This window comes from Chiloscyllium punctatum, chromosome 7 (genome assembly GCF_047496795.1).
Source record: "Chiloscyllium punctatum isolate Juve2018m chromosome 7, sChiPun1.3, whole genome shotgun sequence".
Lineage (NCBI taxonomy): Eukaryota > Metazoa > Chordata > Chondrichthyes > Orectolobiformes > Hemiscylliidae > Chiloscyllium > Chiloscyllium punctatum.
The window spans coordinates 95,313,324-95,338,574 of NC_092745.1; the positions used below are offsets into that span (position 1 = coordinate 95,313,324).

Below are 25,251 nucleotides of genomic sequence, written 5' to 3' on the forward strand. Positions count from 1 at the left end.
AACATCAGTGCACATGTAAAGTTGTTAAATGTTCTTAAGACCCATATTTGCAAATCACATTATCTTTATTGAATATTTCCACAGTGTTACAAAAACAGTTCAAAAAAGCCAATCAAAAATACATTATGTACAAAAAGATCCAGTTTGCAGGCAAAAATGCTGCCGGCCATCTGAATATCTTAACTAGCACTGAGCTTCAGGTTCAGACTTCTTTGAGGAAACAGATTCTTCAGACTAAAAAAAAGAAGAATGAAGTTAGAAGTTTTGTCTTAAATTTGGAAAACGTCCATTAATATTTCTTATGCCCAAAATAGTTATCTGACTAGTTGAGATATACATAGCTTATTAATAACATTAAATTGTGCAGCTACAGATCCTTCTTATTTATATCTAAAAATTCCACTTTGAACAACTGACTTTTACTGCTCACTGCAAACTGAAGGGAGAACCAAATGTGGAAACACATCTACCTGAAAACCAAACTATTGGCTAGAACAATTTCATTAATTATATAATCACCACATGCACCAGACCCATTTTATTTAAAAAAACACTATATACAGCTACAGGCAAAATACTGATATTTTCTGCAGATGCTGCTAAACCTGCTGAGTAGTTCCAGCACTTCACATAAGTACTTTTTGAATGAGCGGCAAGCATCCAACTGGTCAACATTTTGGCAACAAGTTAAATTTGCTTCCCAATAACAAAAGATAGATTGTATCTTTAATTATAACTGGTAGTATTCTATATTTTGATATTGTTGACATGTTATGTAAATATACACTAAGCAGCTTCTAAATGGTCACATGACATTTTAGATTACAATGAATAAATTCCTGGTAGTACAGATCTTAAACATTGCTAAAAAGAGATGAGAAGTTGAACATTTTTGTCTTGCACTCATACTTGGAATGCAAAATATAAGCTTGAAAAGGCAGAGACATCACTGTGTACAGCACAGAGGGTGCTGATTGCTTGCCTTGGAGCTGCAACATGAACACAGTCTATCTTCATTCTCAGACCAGGTAAATACACTGGTCAGAAAGGTGTCATGGAAATGCAGCAGAGTTGGGCTGTTCCCCTTAGCCCTTTTTTGAAAAAGGGTGCAATGTAAATACAAACTGGGTCCTCATTATTTATGTACGGAGCTTCGAGCACATCACACTGAGCATGGCAGATAATCTTAGTTTGTGGTGAACTTTAGTAGTCTGAATTGTTTTAACTGAGTTCCAATGGAAGAATCACGTGATGGTTTATACATTTTTAAGTTTGCAAACATGGGCTGGTTGACCATATGTGTGACACTGTCAGTTATGAATAGGACATGTTGCGTGACACACATTGACAGTCATTGTGCCTTCATACCTGACATCATACCAGCAGTGGAGCTCAAATTACTTATTTGTGGTGCAAGCAAAACATCGGTTTTTGGCTCAACTTATCAGTAAACCCATGAGCAGAGGCCTAGCTATCTGCTCACTGTGTAAATTGAAGAAGAGAGCAGATCAAAACTATCCCAATGGTCACATTATCAAGACTCTGAAGTGTTAGTGAAGTGAAGTTTTATAAAAAGGCTTGAATTTAAAATATCTACTTAATTCCAAGATTGAAAAAGAAAAAAAATCTGATTTAGAAGACAGTTAACCATATTTCAAACTAGATACAAGACCCACGTGAATCATGTTGCCATGAAGACAGGGTCCAAGTGGGTAAGAGTTACAGATCTAGCCTCTTATTGATCACAAAATACAGCTGGGAGCTTGATTTCTGAAGACAGTATAAGGATTTAAACAAGGCTAGAAGATTCCCCTGGCTCTGGTTATAAGTAAAAATCTTCAGGGTTACTCAAAGTGAAAGTTGGCATAGAGCTTAGAAACATTCCACCTGAGAAAAGGGAAAAGGAAGTGGGACATTTTTAAAGTTAACTGAGAAAACATTCCTAGCTTTGAATATGTGCATACCAAAATAATATTTTCTCAGTCATAGTAATTAAGTCTTAAAACTCGAAATCTTGTCATATGACTGTTTCAGACAATCATTGAAAATTTGAACTTCTTTTCAGAGTTACCACATTCAACAGGGACTATAACAAAATGAACTTACTTCCATTTTCTCAGGAACTCCATTCCTATCATGAGCGGTATCTCCACATCCACCATTCACAGCAGACTCCTCCTGCTTGGCTTTTTTAGGATCTTTGTTATCCCGCTCGCCATCTTCAGGTTTCCTCTGTAATGAAGACTTTAAAAGTTTAAATACATTTTACACTTCAGCATAATATGTACATTAGCATTTCAACAATATAATTTAAATATGCACAAAAATGTTAAAACTAGAACTGAAAAGCGGTAGCTGTCAACTAGTTTCTTCTTGAATTTCTCCTACTTGTAAAACTTGGACACCAGCAAAACAATCATGGATTATGGCAAATGGCTTTGACCAGTGGACTAACAACTCAAACTCTGCATGCAGTTTCATTCTGGAAAAGTAGAAGCCTGTGACTGCAGAAAAGTAGAAGAAACTTTAAGGAGGCCCTCTTCTTCACTGTTAGCTTTAAGCAAACAGCATATCCTACTCTCAAGGACATTAAGACCCGAAGTCTCAAATTAGCTTATACCAAGACAAATTATACAAGCCCATGACAAATACTGCAGCAATCTAAAGTGAAAGCAGATTTCATTTATTTTTGCTGCAATCTAAACTGGATGGGCACACCATGTTCATTGGATAGGAAGGAACAAATCCAAACTAAACTTACTTTTTTCCTTACTAAATGAGTGATGTTCGATACACAGTTTGAGCTGGAAGTCGAAGCTTCATCCGTTACTTTTCCAGTCTGCACCTACAATTTAAAGTTAAGAGAGAAAAATAAAATTACAAATCAAGGCCCTCTCATTGAAGCAAAAAATTGGAATCAAAAGCTGTCTGCCTAATGAGATAAATGTTTCACAAATTACTTACAGCTAATGTTGGTGCACTGCTTGCAAGACTGGGTTTTTCAAGTCCTGTAAAGGCAGATGGTCTAGACTGCAGAAAGAAAAATAGTAACTTACACTATTATAATGCCTATATACTCAAAATGACCAGAAGGTAATAGTCGAGGTTGCAGACAGCCAACACCAAAGGGAAGAATGCAATTACTACAGAGAACGTGCAGAGTAAGCAGTTAAACAGAAAATGAACTGATGTGAAGGAACACAATTGCTGGGTGGGTGGAGGGTGAGACAGAGAATGGAGTGTTTGGGGCGACAAGAGGAGAAATTTAAAAAAGGTTGTAAATATAGGATAGTCCATTTATCAATAGACAACACTGCAAGTGGATGAGGTAAATCAGTGCTTCCAAAAAGTTTCTTAATAAAAAGGAAATAGAAGTTTAGTAATAGCTTCAATGATAGACTATTAGAGTATTAACACCAACAGGTTCTTGTCAAGACACCATATAGACCACACCATTTATTGTTTTTGATCCTCAGATGCAACTACCACTTTCTTTAAACAAATTTCTACAAGTGATATACTGACCCCTTTATTACCCCAAACAATAGGCACACTTTTCATAGATTCTAAATCAAGCAGCCAGTTGTCTTGCTCCCATGCCATTCTATGAATTTCCTATTTAACTTGTACTGACCAATGTTTCCTGGAGGGCTTTATTTGCACTTCCATCATCCTTGGATTCTTCTGCATCTTCAATTTTTGCTTTTATTTCTGGCAATAGCTCTTTAAGTTCCTCAATCTCCCGCTTATCTTCAGAAACAGCATCGGTGTCTTTTGCTGGAGATTTGCCTTTCTCTTCTGCTTTCTCAATTCGCTCTGTTAACATGGCTACAAACAAAGCATAAATCAGTTTTAACTACAGATTTAACAACTTTCCTTCAAAACGTACCAAATGGCTAGAAGCTTAAAGCAGCCATTAAGAGTTAACTTTGATACAAAAGCAGGTATTGGATGAGAGAGGGAAGACAGACAGCAAAAAAAAAAAATTCTCAGGTTTGGATTGGCAGATGTCAAGGAATTTTCAAACATAGAACAATACAGCACAGAACAGGCCCTTCGGCCCTCTATGTTGTGCTGACCTGTGAACTAATCTAAGCCCATCACCATCCATGTGCTTGTCCAAGGATTGGTTAAATGCCCCGAATGTGGCTGAGTTGACTACATCGGCAGGCAGGGTATTCCACGTCCTTACCACTCTCTGAATAAAGAGCCTGCCTCTGGCATCTGTCAAATCCATCACCCCTCAATTTGTAGTTATGACCCCTCGTACAAGCTGACATCATCCTAGGAAAAAAGGCTTTCACTGTCCACCCTATCTAATCCTCTGATCATCTTGTATGTCTCTATCAAAGCCCCTCTTAGCCTTCTTTCCAATAAGAACAGACCAAAGTCTCTCAGCCTTGCCTCATAAGACCTTCCCTCCAGGCTAGGCAACATCCTGGTAAATCTCTTCTGCACTTTTTCCAATGCTTCCACATCCATCCTGTAAGGGGGCGACCAGAACTGTACACAATATTCCAAGTGCAGCCACACTAGCATTTTGTATAGTTGCAGCATGACGTTATGGTTCCAGAACTCAATCCCTCCACCAATAAAACCTAACACACTGTATGCCTTCTTAACAGCACCATCAACCTGGATGGCAACTTTCAGGAATCTATGTACATGGACTCCAAGATCCCTCTGCACATCAACATTACCAAGAATCTTTCCATTGACCCAGAACTCTGCCTTCCTGTTATTCTTCCCGAAGTGAATTACCTCACATTTATCTGCACTGAACTCCATTTGCCACCTCTCAGCCCAATTCTGCAGTTTATCCAAGTCCCCCTGCAACATTCTTCCACTACTCCAACTTTAGTGTCATCTGTAAACTTACTAACCCATCCACTTATGCCTGTGTCAGTCATTTATAAAAATGACAAACAGATCCTTGTAGCACACCACTAGTAACCGGACTCCAGGCTGAATATTTTCCATCAACCACCACTCACTGCCTTCTTACAGAAAGCCAGTTTCTAATCCAAACTGCTAAATCGCCCTCAAACCCATGCCTCTGCATTTTCTCCAATAGCCTACCATGTGGAACCTTATCAAACACTTTGCTGAAATCGGTGTACCCCATGTCAACTGTTTTACCCTCATCCACATGCTCAGTCACCTTCTCAAAAATCTCAATGAGGTTTGAGAGACATGACCTGCCCTTGATTTCAGATAATCAACATGGTTTCATCAAGTTGTTGCTTGTTAGATGATTATAACCCCTATCTCTTATAATCCTTTCCAAAACTCTTCCTACAACACGTTAGGCTCACTGGTCTATAATTACCTGGGTCATCTCTCCTGCCCTTCTTAAACAAGGGCATAACATTTGCAATCCTCCAGTCCTCTGGCTTTGATCTTTGAGTCATCATTGTCTAAAGGTTTAGTACCAAAGGCTCCACCATCTCCTCCCCAGCTTCCCAGAGAATCCCCTGATAAATCCCATCCAGCCCAGGGAACTTGTCCACTTTCACTCCTAGAATTGATAACACCTCTTCTTACTAAGCTCAATCCTTTATAGTCTAATATCTCATATCATTCTTCTCCTCTACAATATTCTCTTTTCCAATGAGAAAGCCAATGAGAAATATTAGTTTAGCCTCTACAGAGTCCATACACAACTTCCCATGTCTGTCTTTGACGGGCCCCTATTCCTACCCTAGTCATCCTTTTATTCCTCACATACCTATAGAAAGCTTTAGGTTTCTCCTTTATTCTATTTGCTAAAGACTGCTCGTGTCCCTTCTTTGCTCTTCTTAACTCTAAATCCTTCCTAGCTAATCTAACTCCCCAGTCCTTCATCTAAACCATCTAGTCTGTCACAAGCCTCCTTCCACTTAACAAGAGATACAATTTCTTTAGTAAACCACTGTTGTTTTACCTGGTCACTTCCTCCCTGCCCGACAGGGGCATACCTATCAAGGACTTGCAATACCTGTTCCATATTTCAATTGTCCCCATCCCCAGCATTTTGATACCCATTTTATGCCTCTTAAGTCTTGCCTAATCGTATTATAATTGCCCTTGCCCCATCGACAACTCTTGCCCTGTGGCATGTACCTATCCCTTTCCATTGCCAAACTAAACATAACTGAATTATGATCACTCTCTCCAAAAGTGCTCACCTACAACTAAATCAAACACCTGGCCTGGGTCATTACCAAGCACCAGATCCAGTGTGGCCTCTCCTCGTCAGTCATTCGATATACTGTGTCAGGAAACCCTGCTGCACACATAGGATCTGTTTTTGTCCATCCGGCATACAAGAGTTATAGCATTTCCAGTCAATGTTGGGGAAATTAAAGTCCCGCATAATGACCATCCTGTTCCTTTCACTTCTGCCAGAATTATTTTGCTAACCCTTCCCTCCAGCTCCCTGGAACTTGGAAGGGGCCTATACAAAAAAAACTTCCAGTGGTACCTCTCCTCTCCTGTTTCTAACCTCCACCCATATTACCTCAGTAGACGGGTCCTTGTCAGAAGTTCTTTCAACCACTGTTATACTACCCTTGACTAACAAGGCCACACCTCCCCCTCTCTTACTGCCTTGCCTATTGTTAATGAAAGATCTAAACCCTGGAACCTACAACATCCATTCCTGACACTGCTCTATCCATGTCTCCGAAATGGCCACAACATCGAAGTCCCAGGTACCTATCCATGCTGCAAACTCACCTACCTTATTCTGGATACTTCAAAGCACACTTCAAACCAGTTTGCTTTCTGCCAGCACATTTCTGTGACAAATCCTGTCACAGTCCTCCTTACTCTCATCCGCCTGTGCTTTGGGATACACCTCAGGTTCCCATCCCACCGATGAGCTAGTTTAAACTCACCTGAATAGCGCCAGCAAATTTCCCACCTCTGATATTAGTACCCTCTGGTTCAAGTGATGACCGTCCAGTTTGTAGAGGTCCCATCTCCCCAGAATGAGCCCCATTTATCCAGAGTACCTAAAACCCTGCATCATCCCTGCAGCCACAAATTCAGATGATCTCTCCCCATTCCTTGCCTCGCGATCATGTGGCACGGGTAACAAACGGCTCTCAGCTTCCACCCTAACTCCCTGAAATCCTACCTTACATCTCCATCCCCCTTTCTACCGATATCGTTGATACCTATGTGGACCATGTCTTGGGCTGGTCATTTTATATAATTTAATTTAGATCACTTTCTCATTCTTTATATTTCCATAGATTATAGGCCCATTCTATCATCCCCCAGGACAATGTGCTTATCTTGGAAAGCGATCTAGTAAACATCCACCTCCATCCGTTCTTATGCAAGGAGACCAAAGCAGCATACAGTACTCTAGATATGCTCCAAAAAGGTTTGCATGCAACAAGGCTACCGCATACTTATCTTTTATTTCAAGAGCTGAAATATCTGCTAGCTGTAATTGCCTATTAAACCTTGATTAACGTACAAGAACCCACAACATTTACCATCATCTCTTCAAACAAAAAAAAAGTTTTCCTATTCTCTCAAAGGGAAAAATGTCACTCACCCCACATTATGCTCCACCTGCCACCTTGCATACTTACATATATCCCTCTACATTCTCCACCTAGTTCTTTCCCAGCGAGTTGGCAATTTGGATCACACACACACTTCTTAGTCACTGGACAATTCTGTGCTTGGCCTTCAGCTTTAATGATTTTATGACATTCCCCTAGTTACATACAGGTATCAGTTTATTCCTGTTCTTCCTTTCCACGTAAGCCAATCTTCAAATCATAGGTAAAAAGGATTCTGGGTAATCCAAGATGGAGGACAAGAAAAAATATGGCTGTAAGAACTGCCACTTGAGGGGATTTCCTCCAATTCCAGGAGCAGCAACTACTGTTTTATAAGCTGTTGTGTTGTTTTGGAACTCTGGAGGGAAAAAAAAGGAGAACTAAACAACAGCACTTTGAAAAAGCAGAAAGACAGACAAAGGCAGAGACCACATGGTCAGAGAAAGTTACACTGCTGTCTGTTACAATGAATCTGCACAGTTACTGCCTTTGCTGTTAGAGTTCAAGTATCTCTGGACATCAAAGGGTGACTAGGAAAAATTAACAAGTTGACCTTGGAGGAACCTGTGCAGGAGAGCTCACAGCACGGGAGAAGATAGTGCATAGATTTTAAAACTTGCTGTAAACCTGCAACAGTGAGTAGAGTGGGTTCTTTTTTGATTATGTGTTTTATTGAGATCTGTCTCAATTAAATTTAAAAATAAAACATAGGCACTAAGTTAGCCTGGAGCAGTGGTTATGAGAGCAATAAGGTGGTGCTATTTTCTGGGTCCATAGACTGTTAAAGAGCAAAGATGACTTTCAGTAAAGTGATGAGCTCTTCCCTTCAGATGTGAAAGATTAGGGAGAGTTTCCATGTTATTGGTGGTGATTATGTCTGCAGTAAGTGCGTTTGGTTGAGAATCCTAACAGATCGCACAGATCAGCCCCTGCAACAGAAGCGGAGGAGTGACCTAATAGAAGTTTATAAAATCATGAGGGGCAAGATTAGGATAAATAGACAAGGTATTTTCCATGCGGTGGGGGAGTTCAGAACTAGAGGGCTTAGGTTTAGAAGGAAAAAAAAACTTAAAAAGGGATCTAAGGGGCAACCTTTTCACGCAAAGGGTGGTGCATGTATGGGATAACCTGCCAGAGGAAATGGTGGAGTCTGGTACATTTACAACATGAAAAGACATCAGGATGGGTACACGAATAGGAAGGGTTTAAGAGGGATATGGGCCAAGTGTTGGTAAATGGGATTAGATTATTATTATTAGGATATGTGGTTGGCATGGACAAGTTGGACTGAAGGGTCTGCTTCCATACTGTACATCTCTGACTCTATATTGCTTCCAATCTCACATACAAAGGTAAATTTAAGAGAAAAGATTTGAGCAAAATTCCAACGTTGAGCTTGAATTTATTTCATAACTCAAATCTGAGAAGGCTAACTAAAGTCAAAGACTAAAACTTGAGTGCCTAAACTTGATCAAGGTTGCTAAAGTACAGAGAGAGAGAAGACACAAGAGAAAGGACAATTCGTACAGCAATTCTGGTTTTGTCAGTACAAATAGGGGTAATTCTGTGCATGTTCTTTGAAAGCTATTTATTAGGCCCACTCCATGTATCCTTAACTGTGCACATATTCCTTTTACAGTATTAGCCAATTACCATTTGAAAGTTGCTATCGTACATACTTCGACCAGCCATTCAAGCAACGTATTCCAAATAACTCAGCACGAAAGTCAACTCTCCCTATGATTCGGTTACCAATTTTATGGTCTCCAGTTAAGTGATCAAACTATTAGTTTTTCCTTGACATGTATCAAAACCTCAATTTTGACCCCAAATCTCCATTCAACTAGTTTTGGTGTTCTAATCTCCCCACATTAGGTCTTTCACGACTAGTATCATTCCAGGAAATCTAGGACCATTTCCATGGTCTTGACATCTATCAAGAAGTGTCATGCCTGGAACTGGATACCTGAGGACTAACCAGTGTTTTATAATATTGCATTTCTACCAATGAGCAGTGTCTCTATAAATCTAGGAATTCCACATATTTTAACATTCTTATCAAATTGCCCTGCCACCTTTAAAGATTCGTGCATACGTGAACAGCCAGATCCAGGTCTCTCCCCACTCATATTGTAACATCACACATACATTATTTCATTTGTCTTCCGAAATGAAAGAAAAATTTGAAAAAGCCTGCCTTTCTGCTTGTTAGGCTGAAACATTAACTGTACTTAAATCGGTTTTCTTTCCCAAACTGATGTTGAATACTGGCTATTGAATTCAAATCATGCTCATTTGTAACACAGCTCAAGTCTTATTTGGAAAAACATCCAAGATGTTCACCAACATAGTACAGCTTAGTCAGACAAACAATGATAGCAGTGTTGGCATTGCATGTGCTATCCAGCCAGCTTTACAGTTTAAACAAACTGGATCTCCTTACCTAACCTTTTCTCTATGACATTAAAAGACTCCTTGAAATGTTTCAAAGAGAAATCATATTGATTATTCAAGCTGTAAGCCAACCCCAGTTGATAATGGGTCTCTGCTAGTAGTCTGTTATGTCCCTCGAGGTGTTTTTCCTGAATGGTCAGACATTCGTGGAAATCTTCAACAGCCTGAGTGTAGTTCTCTGTAATTGAACAAGATTGCATTAATCTCCAGTCCATCTACTTTAAACACATCAATGCCATATGGATAAGCTCAATTGTTAGTTTCTATTGAAATACTGACAAAAATAAACTTGAGGCACAAGTGTATATGTTGAAAAAACCACAGTTTTTAAAATATCTTACCAGATTCTATTCCAACTTCTCCAAGTTTCAGGTAAGCCTGAGCTGCACAGAGTTGTATTTCTTTTCTTTCTTGTCTAGAGAGAGTGAACAACTGGAGCTGAACTTGTGATACACGACAAATGCATAGAATGTTTCCATTTTTGGAAAAATTGAATATTATACTCTAGTTCCTATTTGGTAAATACATAAAACCATGTTAACAGTGACCTATTTGAATACTTGCCTTTTGAAGATCACTTTTGCCAATTCAAGCATTTCCCAGGCCAGCTGCAAATTATCAACCTCCTCACTTTCAGCATCCTGCAATAAATAGTTTGTATTTTAACTCAAATTCAAACTCAATCTAGTCTTTAAAAGGGAGCTTCAAGAATAGATAAACCTACCTTTTCTTCCCCAGTCTCTTCATTTTCATCACCACCACTTGCATCAGCAGCATCTGGAAAGATAAATGCAAACAAACAAATGGTAATTTATAGTTGTGTAATATGAACATTCTGTAAAAGATTACATCAATCTTATATGCTGCTCCAGTGTTTCATTTCAGCAATGCCCACTAGCTTTATGAAGCACAGATTTAGTGCCCTGTAATGAGCATGTTCATTGTCGAATTATTGGCAACTTACACTACAGCCATGCTTACTGGGAATAAACTCATTCTAGATCCAAAGCCAAAATTTTCCAAAGTCAACAGAATTTAATTGTTGAAACAATTGGAGATTTAAAATGGGAAAAGTATCTGCTATATCCTGCAGAGGTTTGAAAGCCATCCAGGCTAGCAGCTAGATAAGTAGCCACTACAGTAGCAGACTAGAAAACCAATGCAGACAGCTTTTTAACAATCCCAGAACCAAAGCTATCCAGTTAGTCTACTCTACCCTCATTGAAGGGTTGCACAATACAATTGCATTAGAAGTCAGTAATAGATAAGGTGTTAACATAACACAAATTTGGGCCTAATAGCTAGGAGCAGAATAATGAACAAAATTCCAGGAGTTGGGAGTCTTACTCTATTTCAGAGTTTGGCCATTCACCTTAAAGCTATTAATACAAAATTTAAACCCTCAGTAATAATGAAAGGTAATTACAGTAACAGTGCATTTCTCAGCACTGCATTACACAAAGAATTAATGCCCTGCATTTTAAAACAATCGTGCATTAAGATTTTTAAAACTCAGTGGCAAAGATTAAAACTTGTAAGATAGCTTTATCCCCAGTGATTAGTGCAAGTTTAGAGAAACCACCATTTTCTCCTTTTCTGTGCTCTTACAGAAGTGAGTGGACAGATTTACCAAGTGGTTATCAAAACCAATTATACAGAAAGCCATAAAAAAAGTGTTAGGAGTGTCAGCATCGACAATTTGTAATTTTATTCAATTGATAAGTCAATAAACCAACTTTGTAAATCTGAACACTTGTCCTCAAATTAATACCTGCACCCTCTTCCATTGGTTCTTCAGAACCAGCTGTCCCATCCTCTGTCTTCTGATTTGAGAGTTTACTTTCAACTGATTTTGTCTCATTTTCTTCACTCTCATCAACACTCAGCTGTTCTTGAGCTGATGCCTCTTCAGCATGTGCTTTCATATCTCTATCCACTAAAGAATCCTGTGGAGGAAGGGCTATGTTGTGTTCCAGTTTTACTTCATCAACTACTTTCACAGTCTCACCAGCAGTCACCTTCACCCCAGCATTATCCATCATAGGGGAATCGTTTGCAGCCACTTCCTCACTAGAACTGTTCTTAACTTGGAGATGGTCCTTTACATCTTCTGGAATGCTCACTTGGTCCTGTACTTTCCCTTCCTGGGCATGATCACAATTCCCTGGAGAACAACCTGCTGTTTTAGCCACTTGTTCATTTAGGACATCATCCTGGACAATGGACGATTCAATTTCAAACAGTGCTTCATTCTTGGTTGTACAGAGCACTCCTGCAGTGCTTACTCTCTCTTCATCAGGAGTCTCAGTATGGCTCTCTATTTCCTGGTGAGCTACATCCTGATCAGCAGAAACATTTGCAGCTGGTGCTTCCTCGTCTGCAGGCTTATCCTTTTCTTCAGCTAGTGCTGCATACACCTGCTCCCTCAATTCCTCCCTCTCTTTTTCTATACACATCAAGGAGAAAAGAATGCATGAAATTGAAGTTCCCAATGGTGGCTAAGAAATCTGGATTTAGTCACAATTAAAAAAAGATCAGAAAAAGTGGATAAATAACATCAGGTAAATTTTAGGTTTCATCAACAGTAGAGATTAATGTAGCCACTGGTAAATCATTAACTCATTTCCTGCCTCCATTTTGCTCTTGGGTTTCTTCGGTTATTTGGCACATTCTGGCTACAAAGATCCAAACACCTGCTCACTAACTCAGGTCAAACATGCTTTTAACAACTGAATGATTTTCATCCCAAACTATACTGATGCAATATTTGTTCATTTCTCAGGAAGCCCATTTCACCAAGAAATCATGATACCAAATGCAACTATGAAGGTCAAAATGATACATGCAAACACTTCTACAGGCGAATAAAATCAACCTTCAATTAACAATTTATGGAGATTAGATCAATTCAAATATTAGTTTCACCAAGAATATTGGCAGGTCCTCAAACTTTTGTACAAAGCTGGCATTTATATCCACCTAAATTATTTGAACTACATTTTTACTTGACAATGGTCCAACACAAAGATGTTGTGATGCCAGTGTTGGCCTAGGGTGGACAACGTCAGAAGTCACAACACCAGGTTACAGACAATCACAAAACTTTCAGAGCACTGTCCCTTTGTCACTTCGGCCTTTGGCCAACACAAATATTCTACACTGATGTATACGCAAGCCAGCTTTTATTCTTTCTATAATGGCAGCTATCACCACATTAAAATGGTAAATTTGTCACTATGCGACAAACTTCAATTTCCAGTCGACCTCTTTACAAATAAATAATATGCCACGATTACCAAATTACAATCCCCAAGTACAGGGAAACCTTGACTTATCCAAACAAGATGGGCAGGCACTATTTTGTTTGGATAATCGATTATTCAGTTAATCAATTAAATGCCTTTCCTCTGGGGCTCGGGAGTTTTTTAAAAAAGGTCGGTTCCCTGTTCAGGAGCCAGTGCCCCAAAACTGCACCACCACCATCTCCCTCCTCACAACACCACCCTGCCCAGCCCCCAATCGTATCCAACACTGCCCCCCGTGAAATACATGTTCCTTCAAAAATGGAGGAAGAAAGCAAGCTAGATATAGGTCTACATAAGTTCTGCAATTAAGACCAAACAAAGTATTAACACAAAACAAATCTTTTAAGTAGAAGATATTCACCATCGACGTTCTCTGCATTTTCTACTTTGGAGTCCTCATCTGCTGCTGTTTCTTCATCATCATCTTCAGGAACTCCTTGAAGAGCATTGCCAAGAACACCACGCTCCATTCTGAGATACAAGAAAGTACGATGATCATCCTCCTCTATCAAACACTCGCAATCCAAAGTTACAGTGTGGTAATTGGGTAGTTTAAAGAGGACAACTAATGCTTTGCAAATGTAAGTTTTAAAGAAGGTTCTAACTGACAAACAGAAATAGATTGCAGAACAGACATGGTTGGTCTTAAACTTGCCTGTTAATCAAATGTTATCCTTTTAAAAAAAATGCTTAAAACCCATAAGAATCTAACTGCTTAGCACAATATTTTTAAAACAATAAATACTAGGGGGCTAAAGACTTAAGAAATCAGGAAATTACATGTTACAACAGCTGCAATAATATTTTAACAGAGGACATTCTTCTGTTTTAAGTATTCCTTCACTAATGCCACTCTTACCTGGTCTGGCCTGCATGTGACTCCAGACCTACAACAATGTGCTTAATTCTCAAACAACCTAGCAAGCCATTCAGTTTAAGGGCAGCTAGGGACTGGCAATAAAAATGCCAGTCGGCCAATAACACCCATGTCCCACAAGTGACTAAAGGAATACTACTTAGTCTATTCTTGTTCATCTAGTTTATAAACTAACCTTGCTAACTCCAGAAGGGCTTTTCCGTAGCAGAAATAGGCTTCTCCGCATTCATCTGCCATTTCTCCATGCCTTTCACTCCTTTAAATCAAAGGGAACAGATCAAGATTTTGTATGGCCATACTGTCATGGTTGTACCAATTATAATGATAGAAACAAAAAGAAATAACAGAACAAAGAAATTGAACATGCTACGTTAAGCTATCCACATAGTTTAGCTTTTAAAAATTGAAATATCTACGAATGAACTCTTTTCCCCATGATGCTGACTTCTGAACACTACTATTTCCAGAGGAACTGGTATCCTCTGCAAGCTTTACATCATCCAACAGTCCATAAACATACTTACAATAGCCTGCACGCATCTTGAAAGGTATTGACTGCTGCTACAAAATCTTCCATCACCATGTGTCGTTTGCCAGTTCCAAGTAACTTTGTGGCTTCAGCACTGACATCAGCACTGTTAAAGTAAGCATTTCATGAATGAATAGGAGATAGACTTATTCATATATATAAAAAGTTACATCGCCAACAAAATCTCCCCAATTTAAAACAAAACTTTCTGATTGGCAATAAAATTCAAAATAACAGGAAAACATGTCAATCAAGTTTAAATTATGGTTGCCACAAGATTCCAGATAAAGTGTGACTGCCTTCATTGCAATGCAGCTAACTGTTCAAAAATCAATTAGGCCAAATGGAATTATGCCACTGTTACTAATCATTCACGAGTCCATTAAAAACTAGGAAAAAGCCATTTGGAGCAATTTCCATGTATGAAAGCTTCATGTCTGAAAATGACAGTGTTGCCAGGTGAATTTGCTTAAAAAACAAGGTTTCAGTTCTGATTAAACCATCTGAGCTCATGTTACATTACATACTATATTTCCCAATTGAAAAGGTCTAAAAACAAAAGACTTTGGCTTGCTTCAGAAATCCTGTTCAAATTAGTTGATAAAAAGCACTTAAAAAGGGGTATTTCCCAATTGTTTGATGCACTTATTTCATTTTCAACTCATTAACACCTTGTCCAGTTTGGAGTAGCAAGCATGATTTTGCTTGATTTTAGCCAAGATATTTATGTAGTGCTCCGATGTCATCTTTCATCTTAAAAAGGACAGAGACCTACATTTCCAATAAACCTCAATTGTTGAAGGTTACCTATCTACAATACTTGATAAATTTGCTCCAAAAGTAAGGAATACACTTCTGTCAAATTCTTAGGGCTGTGGGTGATCCAGCCCTACTAGGCTACTTCAAATGGATCAATCAATGACAGGCTAGAGTTCAAAGACCAGGTTGGGCCGATAAATAATAAGAAAACAAAAAAGGTACTAAACTATGGCCATACCATTCTGAAAATGCCCAATCTCATCCGATCTCAGAAGCTAAGCAGACTCAGGCCTGGTTAGTCTTTGGATGGAAGATTGCCTGAGAATACCAACTGCAGTAGGATTTAGGGCCCTCATGCGGTAGGATCCCTACGCCGGACTGGGAGGCCCGGGTTCAAGTCCCACTTGCTTCAGAAGTGTTTCATAACATTTCTGAATAGGTTGATTAGAAAAATAAATTAAATAGAAAAAACCTCACTGGCAACAACTATTGCAATGTGAACGAATTACATCTGGATCACTTATCTAGTACCATAATCACAAGCACATTGAACCTTCACCTTTAAATTATAATAAATACAGCCCCTGAAAAATCCAGTATCACTAATGGTTTTTGTCAAACGACATAAACCAATCACTTTAAGCATGAAACTCGACTCTTCTTTGCCAGTTGTAGCATAGAATATAGCACCATATGTACACCTGTTACCACTAATCTATTCACATCAGATCGTAAATGTTGAAAACACAAGAGATCAGATAAGAGTTTGTTAAGCGGGGAGTTTGCTGAAGGCAGTTAGAGAGATGGATCAATGCATACACTTTCAAGATGCTACAGATTCTTAAAAAGGTTCCTACAGACTGGTAAGTAACTAACGTAATTCAACTATTTAAGAAAGGGGAGAGAGCAAGAGAGCAAATGTAGAATTGCAAACCTGTTAATTTGATGTTAGCAGCAGGGAAAATTCTAGAATCGATTATAAAGGACACTTAGAAAATGAAGATAAAAATGAAAAGGAACATCAGGAAGAGTTTGAGGATAGTGCAAAAAAAAAGGTGAAGCCAAGATCTAACTGAGTAGTGGAAGCAGGCTGAAGAAGCTGAATGACATATTCCTGTCCCTGTGTCAGTAACACTGGATGTGGAGAAGCACAGCAGGCCAGGCAGCAGAGGAGCAGGAAATTCAATGTTTCGGGGTGGACTCTACATCAGGACTGGGGAGGGAGCCCTGAAATACAGAGTGCAGTGGGGCTGAGGGAAGGGAGAGTGAGATGGTGATCGCTGGATGCAGGTAGGGACGATTGTGATTGGTTAGTGGGGAGGGATGGAGCAGGGAGGTGAATAGGTAGACAGACAGATTAGGTCAAAATCAGGAATGCAGGGAAGAGGGGGAATGCTGGACATGGGAGAGGCTAGGGATGGATAGTTTGGAGCTACTAAACTCCAAATGGAGGCTGTTGGGCTGTAAGCTCCCAAGGCAAAATATAAAAAAGGTGTTGTACATTCAGTTTACATTTGGCCTCACTTTGACAATGGAGGCGGCAGAGGATGGACATATTACCAGGGGAGTTAAAATGGATGACAACTAGAAGGTCACGTTGATTGGTGTGCACGGAGTATAAGTGCTCCGCAGACCTGTCTCAGAGTCTGCTTTTGGTCTCCCAGATAGAGGAGACCACACTGGGAGCAACAGATGCAGTAAACCTTGTTGAAAGATGTGCTTGTTCCTATGTTATGATCTTGATCAGGATCTGGAGGTCAAATGAAATGCCAGCTCTCAGAAACAAATAATGGTTAGCTAAAAACATTCAATGGAAAAATACTAAACCTAGTCAACATCAATCAGGACACTAGAAATTCACACAACAATGCATTCTCATCGCCAGGGTTTGGGTTCGAAAGCCCTGCTATTGAGTAGAGTCCTTAAGGTATAAATGAGTGCCACATTGTCACAAACCAGTTGCCACCCCCCAGTGCCTCAGTCCAGGTATACTGGATCTTGTCAAGAGGAAGATGGCAGCTTATGACAGGATAAGATGTGATGGCTCAGTTAGGGCACTCGTGTTACAGGTTAGCCAGGAAAGATCTAAAGAGAGAACTAAGAAGAGCCAGGAGGGGACATGAGAAGTCGTTGGCAGATAAGATAAAGGAAAACCCCAAGGCTTTCAAAGGTAGATCAGGAATAAGAGAATGACTAGAGTAAGATCAGGGCCAATCAAGGATAGCAGTGCAAAGTTGAATATGGAGTCAGAGGAGATAGGGGAAGTGCTAAATGAATACTTTTCATCAGTATTCACACTAGAATAAGACAATACTGAGATACAGGCAACTAGACTAGATGGGTTAAGGTGCACAAGGAGGTGGTGTTAGAAATTCTGGAAAGTGTGAAAACAGCTAAGTCCCCTGGACCAGATGGGATTTATCCTAGGATTCTCTGGGAAGCCAGGGAGGAGAGTGCCGAGCTTTTGGCTTTGATCTTTATGTTGACATTATCTACAGGAATAGTGCCAGAAGGTGGGAAGATAGCAAATGTTTCCTTGTTCAAGAAGGGGAGTAGAGACAACCCTGGTAATCATAGTCCTGTGAGCCTTACCTCAGTTGTGGGTAAAGTGTTGGAAAGGATTACAAGAGATAAGATTTATAATCTATAAAGAAATAACTTGATTAGGGACAGTCAACACTGTTGTGAAGGGTAGGTTGTGCCTCACTAACCTTAGTTTTTTTTTGAGGTGACCAAACAGGCGGATGAGGGTAAAGCAGTTGATGTGATGTATATGGATTTCAGTAAGGCATTTGATAAGGTTCCCATGGTAGGCTATTGAACAAAATACAGTGGTTTTGCATTGAGGTGATTTAGTGGTTTGGATCAGAAATTGGCTAGCTGAGAAAACTCCGTGGTGGTTGATGGGAAGTGTTCATTTTGGAGTTCAGTTACTAGTGGTGTATTGCAAGGATTGTTTTGGGTTCACTGTTATTTGCCATTTTTATAAATGACTTGGATGAAGGTATAGAAGGATGGGATAGTGAATTTACAGATGACACGAAGGTTGGTAGAGTTGTGAATGGTGATGAAGGATGTTGTAGGTAACAGAGGGACATAGATAAGCTGCAGAGCTGGCAAATGGAGTTTCTTGCAGAAACGTGCGAGGGGATTCAATTTGGAAGGAGTAATAGAATGCAGAGATCTGGGCTAATGGTAAGGTTCTTGGTAGTGTAGATGAGCAGAGAGATCTATGTTCAGGTACACAGATCCTTGAAAGTTGCCAAGAAGGCATACTGTGTGTTAGCTTTTATTGGTGGAGGGTCTGAGTTCTGGAACCATGAGGTCATGCTGCAGCTGGACAAACTTCTGGTGTGGCTGCATTTGGAGTATTGCATACAGTTCTGGTCCCCATATTTCGGGAAGGATGTGGAAACATTGGAAAAGGTGCAGAGGAGATTTATCAGGATGTTGCCTGGTCTGGAGGGAAGGTCTTATGAGGAAAGGCTGAGACACTTGAACTTGTTCTTTTATTAGATTAGATTCCCGACAGTGTGGAAACAGGCCCTTCGGCCCAATAAGTCCACACTGACCCTCCGAAGAGCCACGCACCCAGACCCATTCCCCTACATTCACCCCTCACTAATCCGCCTAATACTACATACTGGATTAGTGGTGCTGGAAGAGCACAGCAGTTCAGGCAGCATCCAACGAGCAGCGAAATCGACATTTCGGGCAAAAGCCCTTCATCAGGAATGGCTTTTGCCCGAAACGTCGATTTTGCTGCTCGTTGGATGCTGCCTGAACTGCTGTGCTCTTCCAGCACCACTAATCCAGTATTTGGTATTCAGCATCTGCAGTCATTGTTTTTACCCCGCCTAATACTACAGGCAATTTAGCATGGCCAATTCACCTAGCCTGCACATCTTTTGACTGGGAGGAAACCAGAACACCTGGAGGAAGCACGCAGACACAGGAAGAATGTGCAAATACCGCACAGACAGTTGCCAGAGGAGAGAATGGAATCCGGGTCCCTGGTGCTGTGAGGCAACAGTGCTAACCACTGAGCCATCATGCCGCCTTTGGCGAGGAGGAGGCTAAAAGGGGATTTGATAGGGTAGACAGTAAAAGTCTTTTTCCTAGGATAATGACGTCAGTGCGTACGAGGGGGCATAACTACAAATTGAAGGGTGATAGACTTAAGGCAGATGTCAGAGGCAGGTTTTTTTTAAAAACACAGAGTGGCAAGGGTGTGGAATGCACTACCTGCTAATGTAGTCAACTCAGCCACATTAGGGAGATTGAAACAATCCTTAGATAAGCACATGGATGATTTTGGGATAGTGTAGGGGGACAAGCTGAGAATAGTTCACAGGTTGGAGCAACATTGAGGGCCAAAGGGCCTGTTCTATGCTGTATTGTTCTATGTTCTATTATGGAAAGGATGTGGAAGCTTTGGAAAGGGGTCAGAGGAGATTAACTAGGATGTTGCGTGGTATGGAGGGAGGGTCTTACGAGGAAAGGCTGAGGAACTTAAGGCTGTTTTCATTAGAGACAAGGTTGAGAGGGGACTTAAAGTTAGACAGGGTGGGCAGTGAGAGCCTTCTTCCTCAGATGACAATGGATAGCACAAGGGGACATAGCTTTAAATTGAGGGGTGATAGATATAGGACAGATGTCAGAGGTAATTTCTTTACTCAGAGTAGTAGGGGTGTGGAACACACTTCCTCGCAACATTAGTAGATTTGCCAACTTTAAGGGCATTTAAATGGATTGGCATATGGACAAGAATGGAATAGTGTAGGTTAGATGGGCTTCAGACTGGTTTCACCAGTCGATGCAACATCAAGGGCTGAAGGGCCAGTACTGCGCTGCAATGTTCTATGTTCTAACTACCTCCTGTTCCATTGGGTAATCAGCAGCTAGACACCCATATTCACAGCATGGAAATACTTGGGCGAGGACTGAAAAAAAGTTTGTTGAAGCAATATTATCCCTGTACAGAAGGCTTTTTTCCTTTTAAGCTACAGATAAATGTTTGCCATGAGAAACAGACAGTTCAATGAACCAATGTCAGTCTTTGGTCACTGAGCAAAGGAGATAAACTTGAATTTTAAATGAGAGAACAAATGCTAAAATTAAGTTCTTCAGAATACAAATTTCACAGTTTAGTAATTGTAAATCAACACTTAGGTGATACAATGTTAGATATAATACCAATCTATTTCAGAATGATGGTTCAGAACTAGGTCCATTTCTAGGCTAGCTACTCTTTAAAGTAATACTAAAATAAGGCGTTAATGCAGCTTAACTATTTCAATGTGAAAATTTTAAGTGGCAAGAAAAATTCAGTGATTCTTCCCTTCCAAGCTTAGTCTTATCAAAGTAGTAGTCACACTTCACAACAGGAAGAGCTGGAGGAAGCAATTTTGAAGCTTTGAGTCTGTATTGAAGAGGGGGGTCAGTTTAGCTCAGTTAGTTGGACAGTTGATTTGCGAAACATTTAATTCTAACTGTTTAAATTCCCATCACCAGCTGACGTTAGTGTGAAGGACTCTCCTCCTCAACCTCTCCCTTCATTGGAAGGGTGGCCACCTTCAAGTTAAATCACCACAGGTTGTCCCTCTTGAATGACAGCACAGCCCCATGGTCCACAAAGACTAAGGCATTGCAGCAATAAATCAGCAAGATCACTAGGGACGTTCTACCCCAAATCCACCCTCCCACACTAACTGCACTTTACTGAAATAAAACCTATGAAACTCCATTTTAAATACTCATCAGCTTTGCACCTAGTGCTATCTGGGGTAGAGTGAAGTGAAGAAAATCTCAATTCAGTCATAAGTGGCTGACTTGGTCAGGGAGTGATTCAATGGTTTAGATTTCCCAGTTGGGCAAGTAGAGAGGGGGTACTTTTTCCTCAGCATCTAACTCTCCAAGTCCTTTAAGAAGTTTATAATGCTTCAAAAAGAGATTATCATTTTTCTAAACTTCAGAAGTATAGGCAAAGTGAACTATACTTTTCCTCAGAGACCAATCTCTTTATCCCAGGAAGCATAACAGAACATACAATACCTCAAATGTATAAATGTTAGTTTGGCCATACAAGTGCAAGGCAGAAGCTCAGCTAAATAAGTCATTAGTTGATAAAGACTTATTTTAATAAAAAATTTGGTATCAGCAGAAGTGTCCAAATGAAAGCCCATGGGGGCGCGATTGCTGGGTTTGGAGGATGCAGCTGAAAAGTCAAGGTTTTTATGTACTGGTTTATCTTGGCTGAATTTAACAGACTGAGTTTTGGATAAAGCCATGACTTAATCAGCAATGAAATATAACATCCAAGACATGTCTGGATGTAGGTTTGCTCACTGAGCTGGAAGGTTCGTTTTCAGTAATTTCGTCACCATACTAGGTAACATAGTCAGTGAGTCTCCGCATGAAGCACTGCTGGCATGGCCTGCATTCTATTGATGTGATTGGGTTTCCTTGGGTTGGTGATGTAATTTCCCATGGTGACAATTTCCTGTTCTTTTTCTCAGGGGGTGGTAAATGGGATCCAAGTCAATGTTTGTTGATAAGAATTCTGGTTGGACTGCCATGCTTCTAGGAATTCTCGTGCGTGTCGCTGTTTGGCTTGTCCTAGGATGGATGCGTTGTCCCAGTCTAAGTGGTGTCCTTCCTCATCTGTATGGAAGGATACTAGTGAGAGTGGGTCATGTCGTTTTGTGGCTAGTTGATGTTCACGTATGTTTGTGGCTAGTTTTCTGCCTATTTGTCCAAGACATGTTGTTGACAGCAACTGGAGATATCATTTACAACAAACCCCATTAGCAGGATTTAGGAGAGCCAGTTTAGTTCAATTTCTGGTCAATGGTAACCCACAGATTATCAACAATGAAGAATTCAGTGATGGCAATGTCATTTGCTTGACATTTGTATGGAACAAATTTTATTGCTGCCTAACAGCCCATGCCCAAGTGCCATCCTGATCTTGCTGCATGCAAAGACTAGCAGTTTCAGTATCTTCGATGATCGCAGTTGGAACTCAACATTGTACAAGCACTTTTGATCTTATTGAGGGAGTTCACAAGTGATAATCAGGGGCCACAGTTGGTCTTCAACAACCAGAGCTATTTACCTTTGTAGTTGGTCGGGCAAAGTCCATCCCTCCAACAGAAAGTCATATTGATAGCATTTTGATAGAAATGACCAGCACACCTTCCATCATACCTTCCCTGTTGTTAAATGTAGTTGTGGACTGTAGTTTTACAGGTTTGGTATCTTATTTTCCTGTTCATGACAAGTGTTCTTCCTAAACATCCGATGAAGATTGGGTCCCCCTCCTGACTTGACAGCAATGGCATGGTGAGGAATATACCTCTAGTTTAAATTATAGTTAAGTACATTCTGCTACTGGCTACATGTGTAACTTTATCCCATTTAACCTAAATCAGGGCCACACATGATCAACAGCTTTCTCAATGTGACAACAAACTGCAACTCCATACAGACTGAATAGTCACTCCGACCAACAGTACCATGAGCTGGTGCATCAACAACAGCTGGTGATTCAGGTTGTCCCTCATTGATTCCTAACTATTATAGCATCTGGCAGCAACAGTCCTAAGATTGACCTCTCCAAGTCACAAAATGAAACACCACCTGGAACAGAAATAAATTTTATACAAATGTCACAGGGGGGTAAACCAGTGGAATTCTCCAGCAGAGCCTAAGTAGATTAAGAATATAAAAAAATATACATTTTTAGGTTTTGAAGACATTAATTAGTATGGGGGAAAAGGAGGAACGGGATTGAGAGAATTAACCATAATGAATAACAGCAGGCTCGAAGGGCCAAATGGCCCACTCCTGCTCCTAGTTTCTATATTGTCCACAGTATTCCAAGGTATATATGTGAAAGCAACCCACAAATGCAAAGACTTAAATTGCTTCAGAGTAAACCATGTCCTATGACTAAACCACCTTATTTCCAAGTCATTCTAGGAACTATAATCACTCAAAATTCTCGGCTCAAACTTATTGTGGTGGTTGGGGGGAGCGGGGGGGGGGCATCATGACACCGTCCAAACATTTCAAGGTCATTCATCAATACTTTCTCAGGGCAACCAGTCATTAAATGCAGCATTGTCAGTATCCCTCACCCACAGACAACACACTTTCATTCTTTTAAAAAAAGGAAAAGAAAATTCGAATTTACGTATAGTCTCGTTACACAAGATGTGCACTTCCAAATAATTTATCCAGGAGGTAATTACAGACACTGTGTATAATTGAACATTACAACGGCAGAGTGTGTGCCCAGAAGCGTGAATTCTGATAGGTGGAATCAACTTCGCGAACCTATTATTCATTTAGTGAAGCAGCAACATTTGCTGGAGATGCCCCTACAAAGTTTCTTACAATAGAGTGCTAACACAGACGCTAAGTATTAACTATTTAAGCACTTGTTCAACAAAGTGCTTCGAATGCTCGTTCCACTTTAAAAAAGGCTGTTCTGAAACACTCGGGTTACCACGTTAAAGTTATCAGCAAAAGGAAAGCGAACGGGACGGCGCTTTTACTCGTCTTTTGCTTGCAGGACACAGACACATGAAGCAGGCTTGAAAGATCGCCATCGGTAGGTACGATGTCACGGGGAGAGGGATTGTGCATTGGGACTGCCGTGTGCCTGCAGCTCTGCCTCCCCCGCTCGCGCTCCCGGGCTCACGTTCCTTCCCCATTGTAGCGACCGCAGAGATGGAACGCGGTGACAAGTGGGCGCAGGCGCGGAGCAGCCCGAGCCCCCCGGGGGAGGTGGGGGGAAAGCCTTGGCCCGGGCTCCACTGCCTCCTCAGCCGCCGCGAACACTCACCCCTCGGCGCTGCCTGCAACACTGGACGTGGAGGCACTCGGTTCCTGATCCGCCATTTCAAATCCTCCGTCGGCTCTCGGGCTTCGCTTCCTGCCTGTGTCTGTCTGTCTCTGTGCAGATGGATTCGATCCTGGCAGAGAGTCTGAACGGTACGGACAATTACTGAAGCAGTAATTCCCGCGGAATATTTCCCGGGTTTCCTAACCCTCCCTGTTTAAAAAAATGGCAGCGGAAAGAAACCCACTCCTATTCCCGCCTTTTATTTACCCCACTGTACATCACTTCCTATTCACCCTTAACCTTGGCGGGAAAATGAATCTGAACGGATGTGCTGTTATTTGTTTAGAGTTTTCCTTTTTTTTAAAAAGAAAAATGCATGGGTGCAATCTGAAAGTAAAAGTGCAATTAATCTGTTAAATAGCTGAACTGTATGCAATTCTCTTAACGGTCTCCAAATCAAAGTTAAAAATCACACAACACCAGGTTATAATCCAACAGGTTTAATTGGAAGCACACTAGCTTTTGGAGCGACGCTCCTTCATCAGGTGACAGCAGAGGGCTCGATCGTAACACAGGATTTATAGCAAAAATTTACAGTGTGATGTAACTGAAATTATACATTGAAGAATTGATTGTCTGTTAAGCCTTTCATCAGTTAGAATACAGTGATAGTTTCACTTCTTTCATGTGTAAGAAAGAAGTGAAACTATCACTGTATTCTAACAGATGAAAGGCTTAAGAGACAATTAATTTTTCAATGTATAATTTCAGTTACATCACATTGTAAATTTTTGCTATTAATTCTGTGTTACGATCGAGCTCTCCACTATCATTTGATGAAGGAGCGTCGCTCCGAAAGCTAGTGTGCTTCCAATTAAACCTGTTGGATTATAACTTGGTGTTGTGTGATTTTTAAC

General features: G+C 40.4%; 1 protein-coding gene across 3 annotated transcripts; it reads right to left on the reverse strand.

The window, feature by feature from the left end:
* Positions 1–46: 46 nt before the first annotated feature.
* Positions 47–24,596, reverse strand: nasp (nuclear autoantigenic sperm protein (histone-binding)). 3 transcript variants are annotated; one of them, XM_072574365.1, is made up of 14 exons: positions 24,335–24,596; positions 14,720–14,830; positions 14,371–14,451; positions 13,680–13,789; positions 11,785–12,459; positions 10,738–10,790; positions 10,578–10,654; positions 10,355–10,428; positions 10,003–10,191; positions 3,635–3,828; positions 2,965–3,030; positions 2,762–2,845; positions 2,107–2,244; positions 47–234 (listed from the first exon to the last, which is right to left on the reverse strand). In XM_072574365.1, exons 1-14 carry the CDS (start codon positions 24,388–24,390, stop codon positions 184–186), a joined length of 1,959 nt encoding a protein of 652 aa, XP_072430466.1. In that variant the 5' UTR covers positions 24,391–24,596; the 3' UTR covers positions 47–183. The 3 variants fall into 3 exon arrangements, with proteins under 3 accessions (XP_072430466.1, XP_072430465.1, XP_072430464.1); XM_072574364.1 differs by lacking the exon at positions 11,785–12,459; XM_072574363.1 differs by lacking the exons at positions 11,785–12,459; positions 24,335–24,596 and adding an exon at positions 23,996–24,150 and having other exon boundaries at positions 2,107–2,232.
* Between the last annotated feature and the right edge of the window lie 655 nt (positions 24,597–25,251).

What these genes read in the sequence shown, in the direction of transcription:
- nasp (XM_072574365.1), bottom strand. Translation starts at nt 24,390, where the DNA reads ATGGCGGATCAGGAACCGAGTGCCTCCACGTCCAGTGTTGCAGGCAGC. An exon ending in ACCAATGGAAGAGGGTGCAG is followed by an intron (nt 10,791 to 11,784) that starts GTATTAATTTGA and finishes TTATCTTTCCAG; the next exon opens with ATGCTGCTGATGCAAGTGGT. An exon ending in AGAAGTTGGAATAGAATCTG is followed by an intron (nt 10,192 to 10,354) that starts GTAAGATATTTT and finishes GTTCAATTACAG; the next exon opens with AGAACTACACTCAGGCTGTT.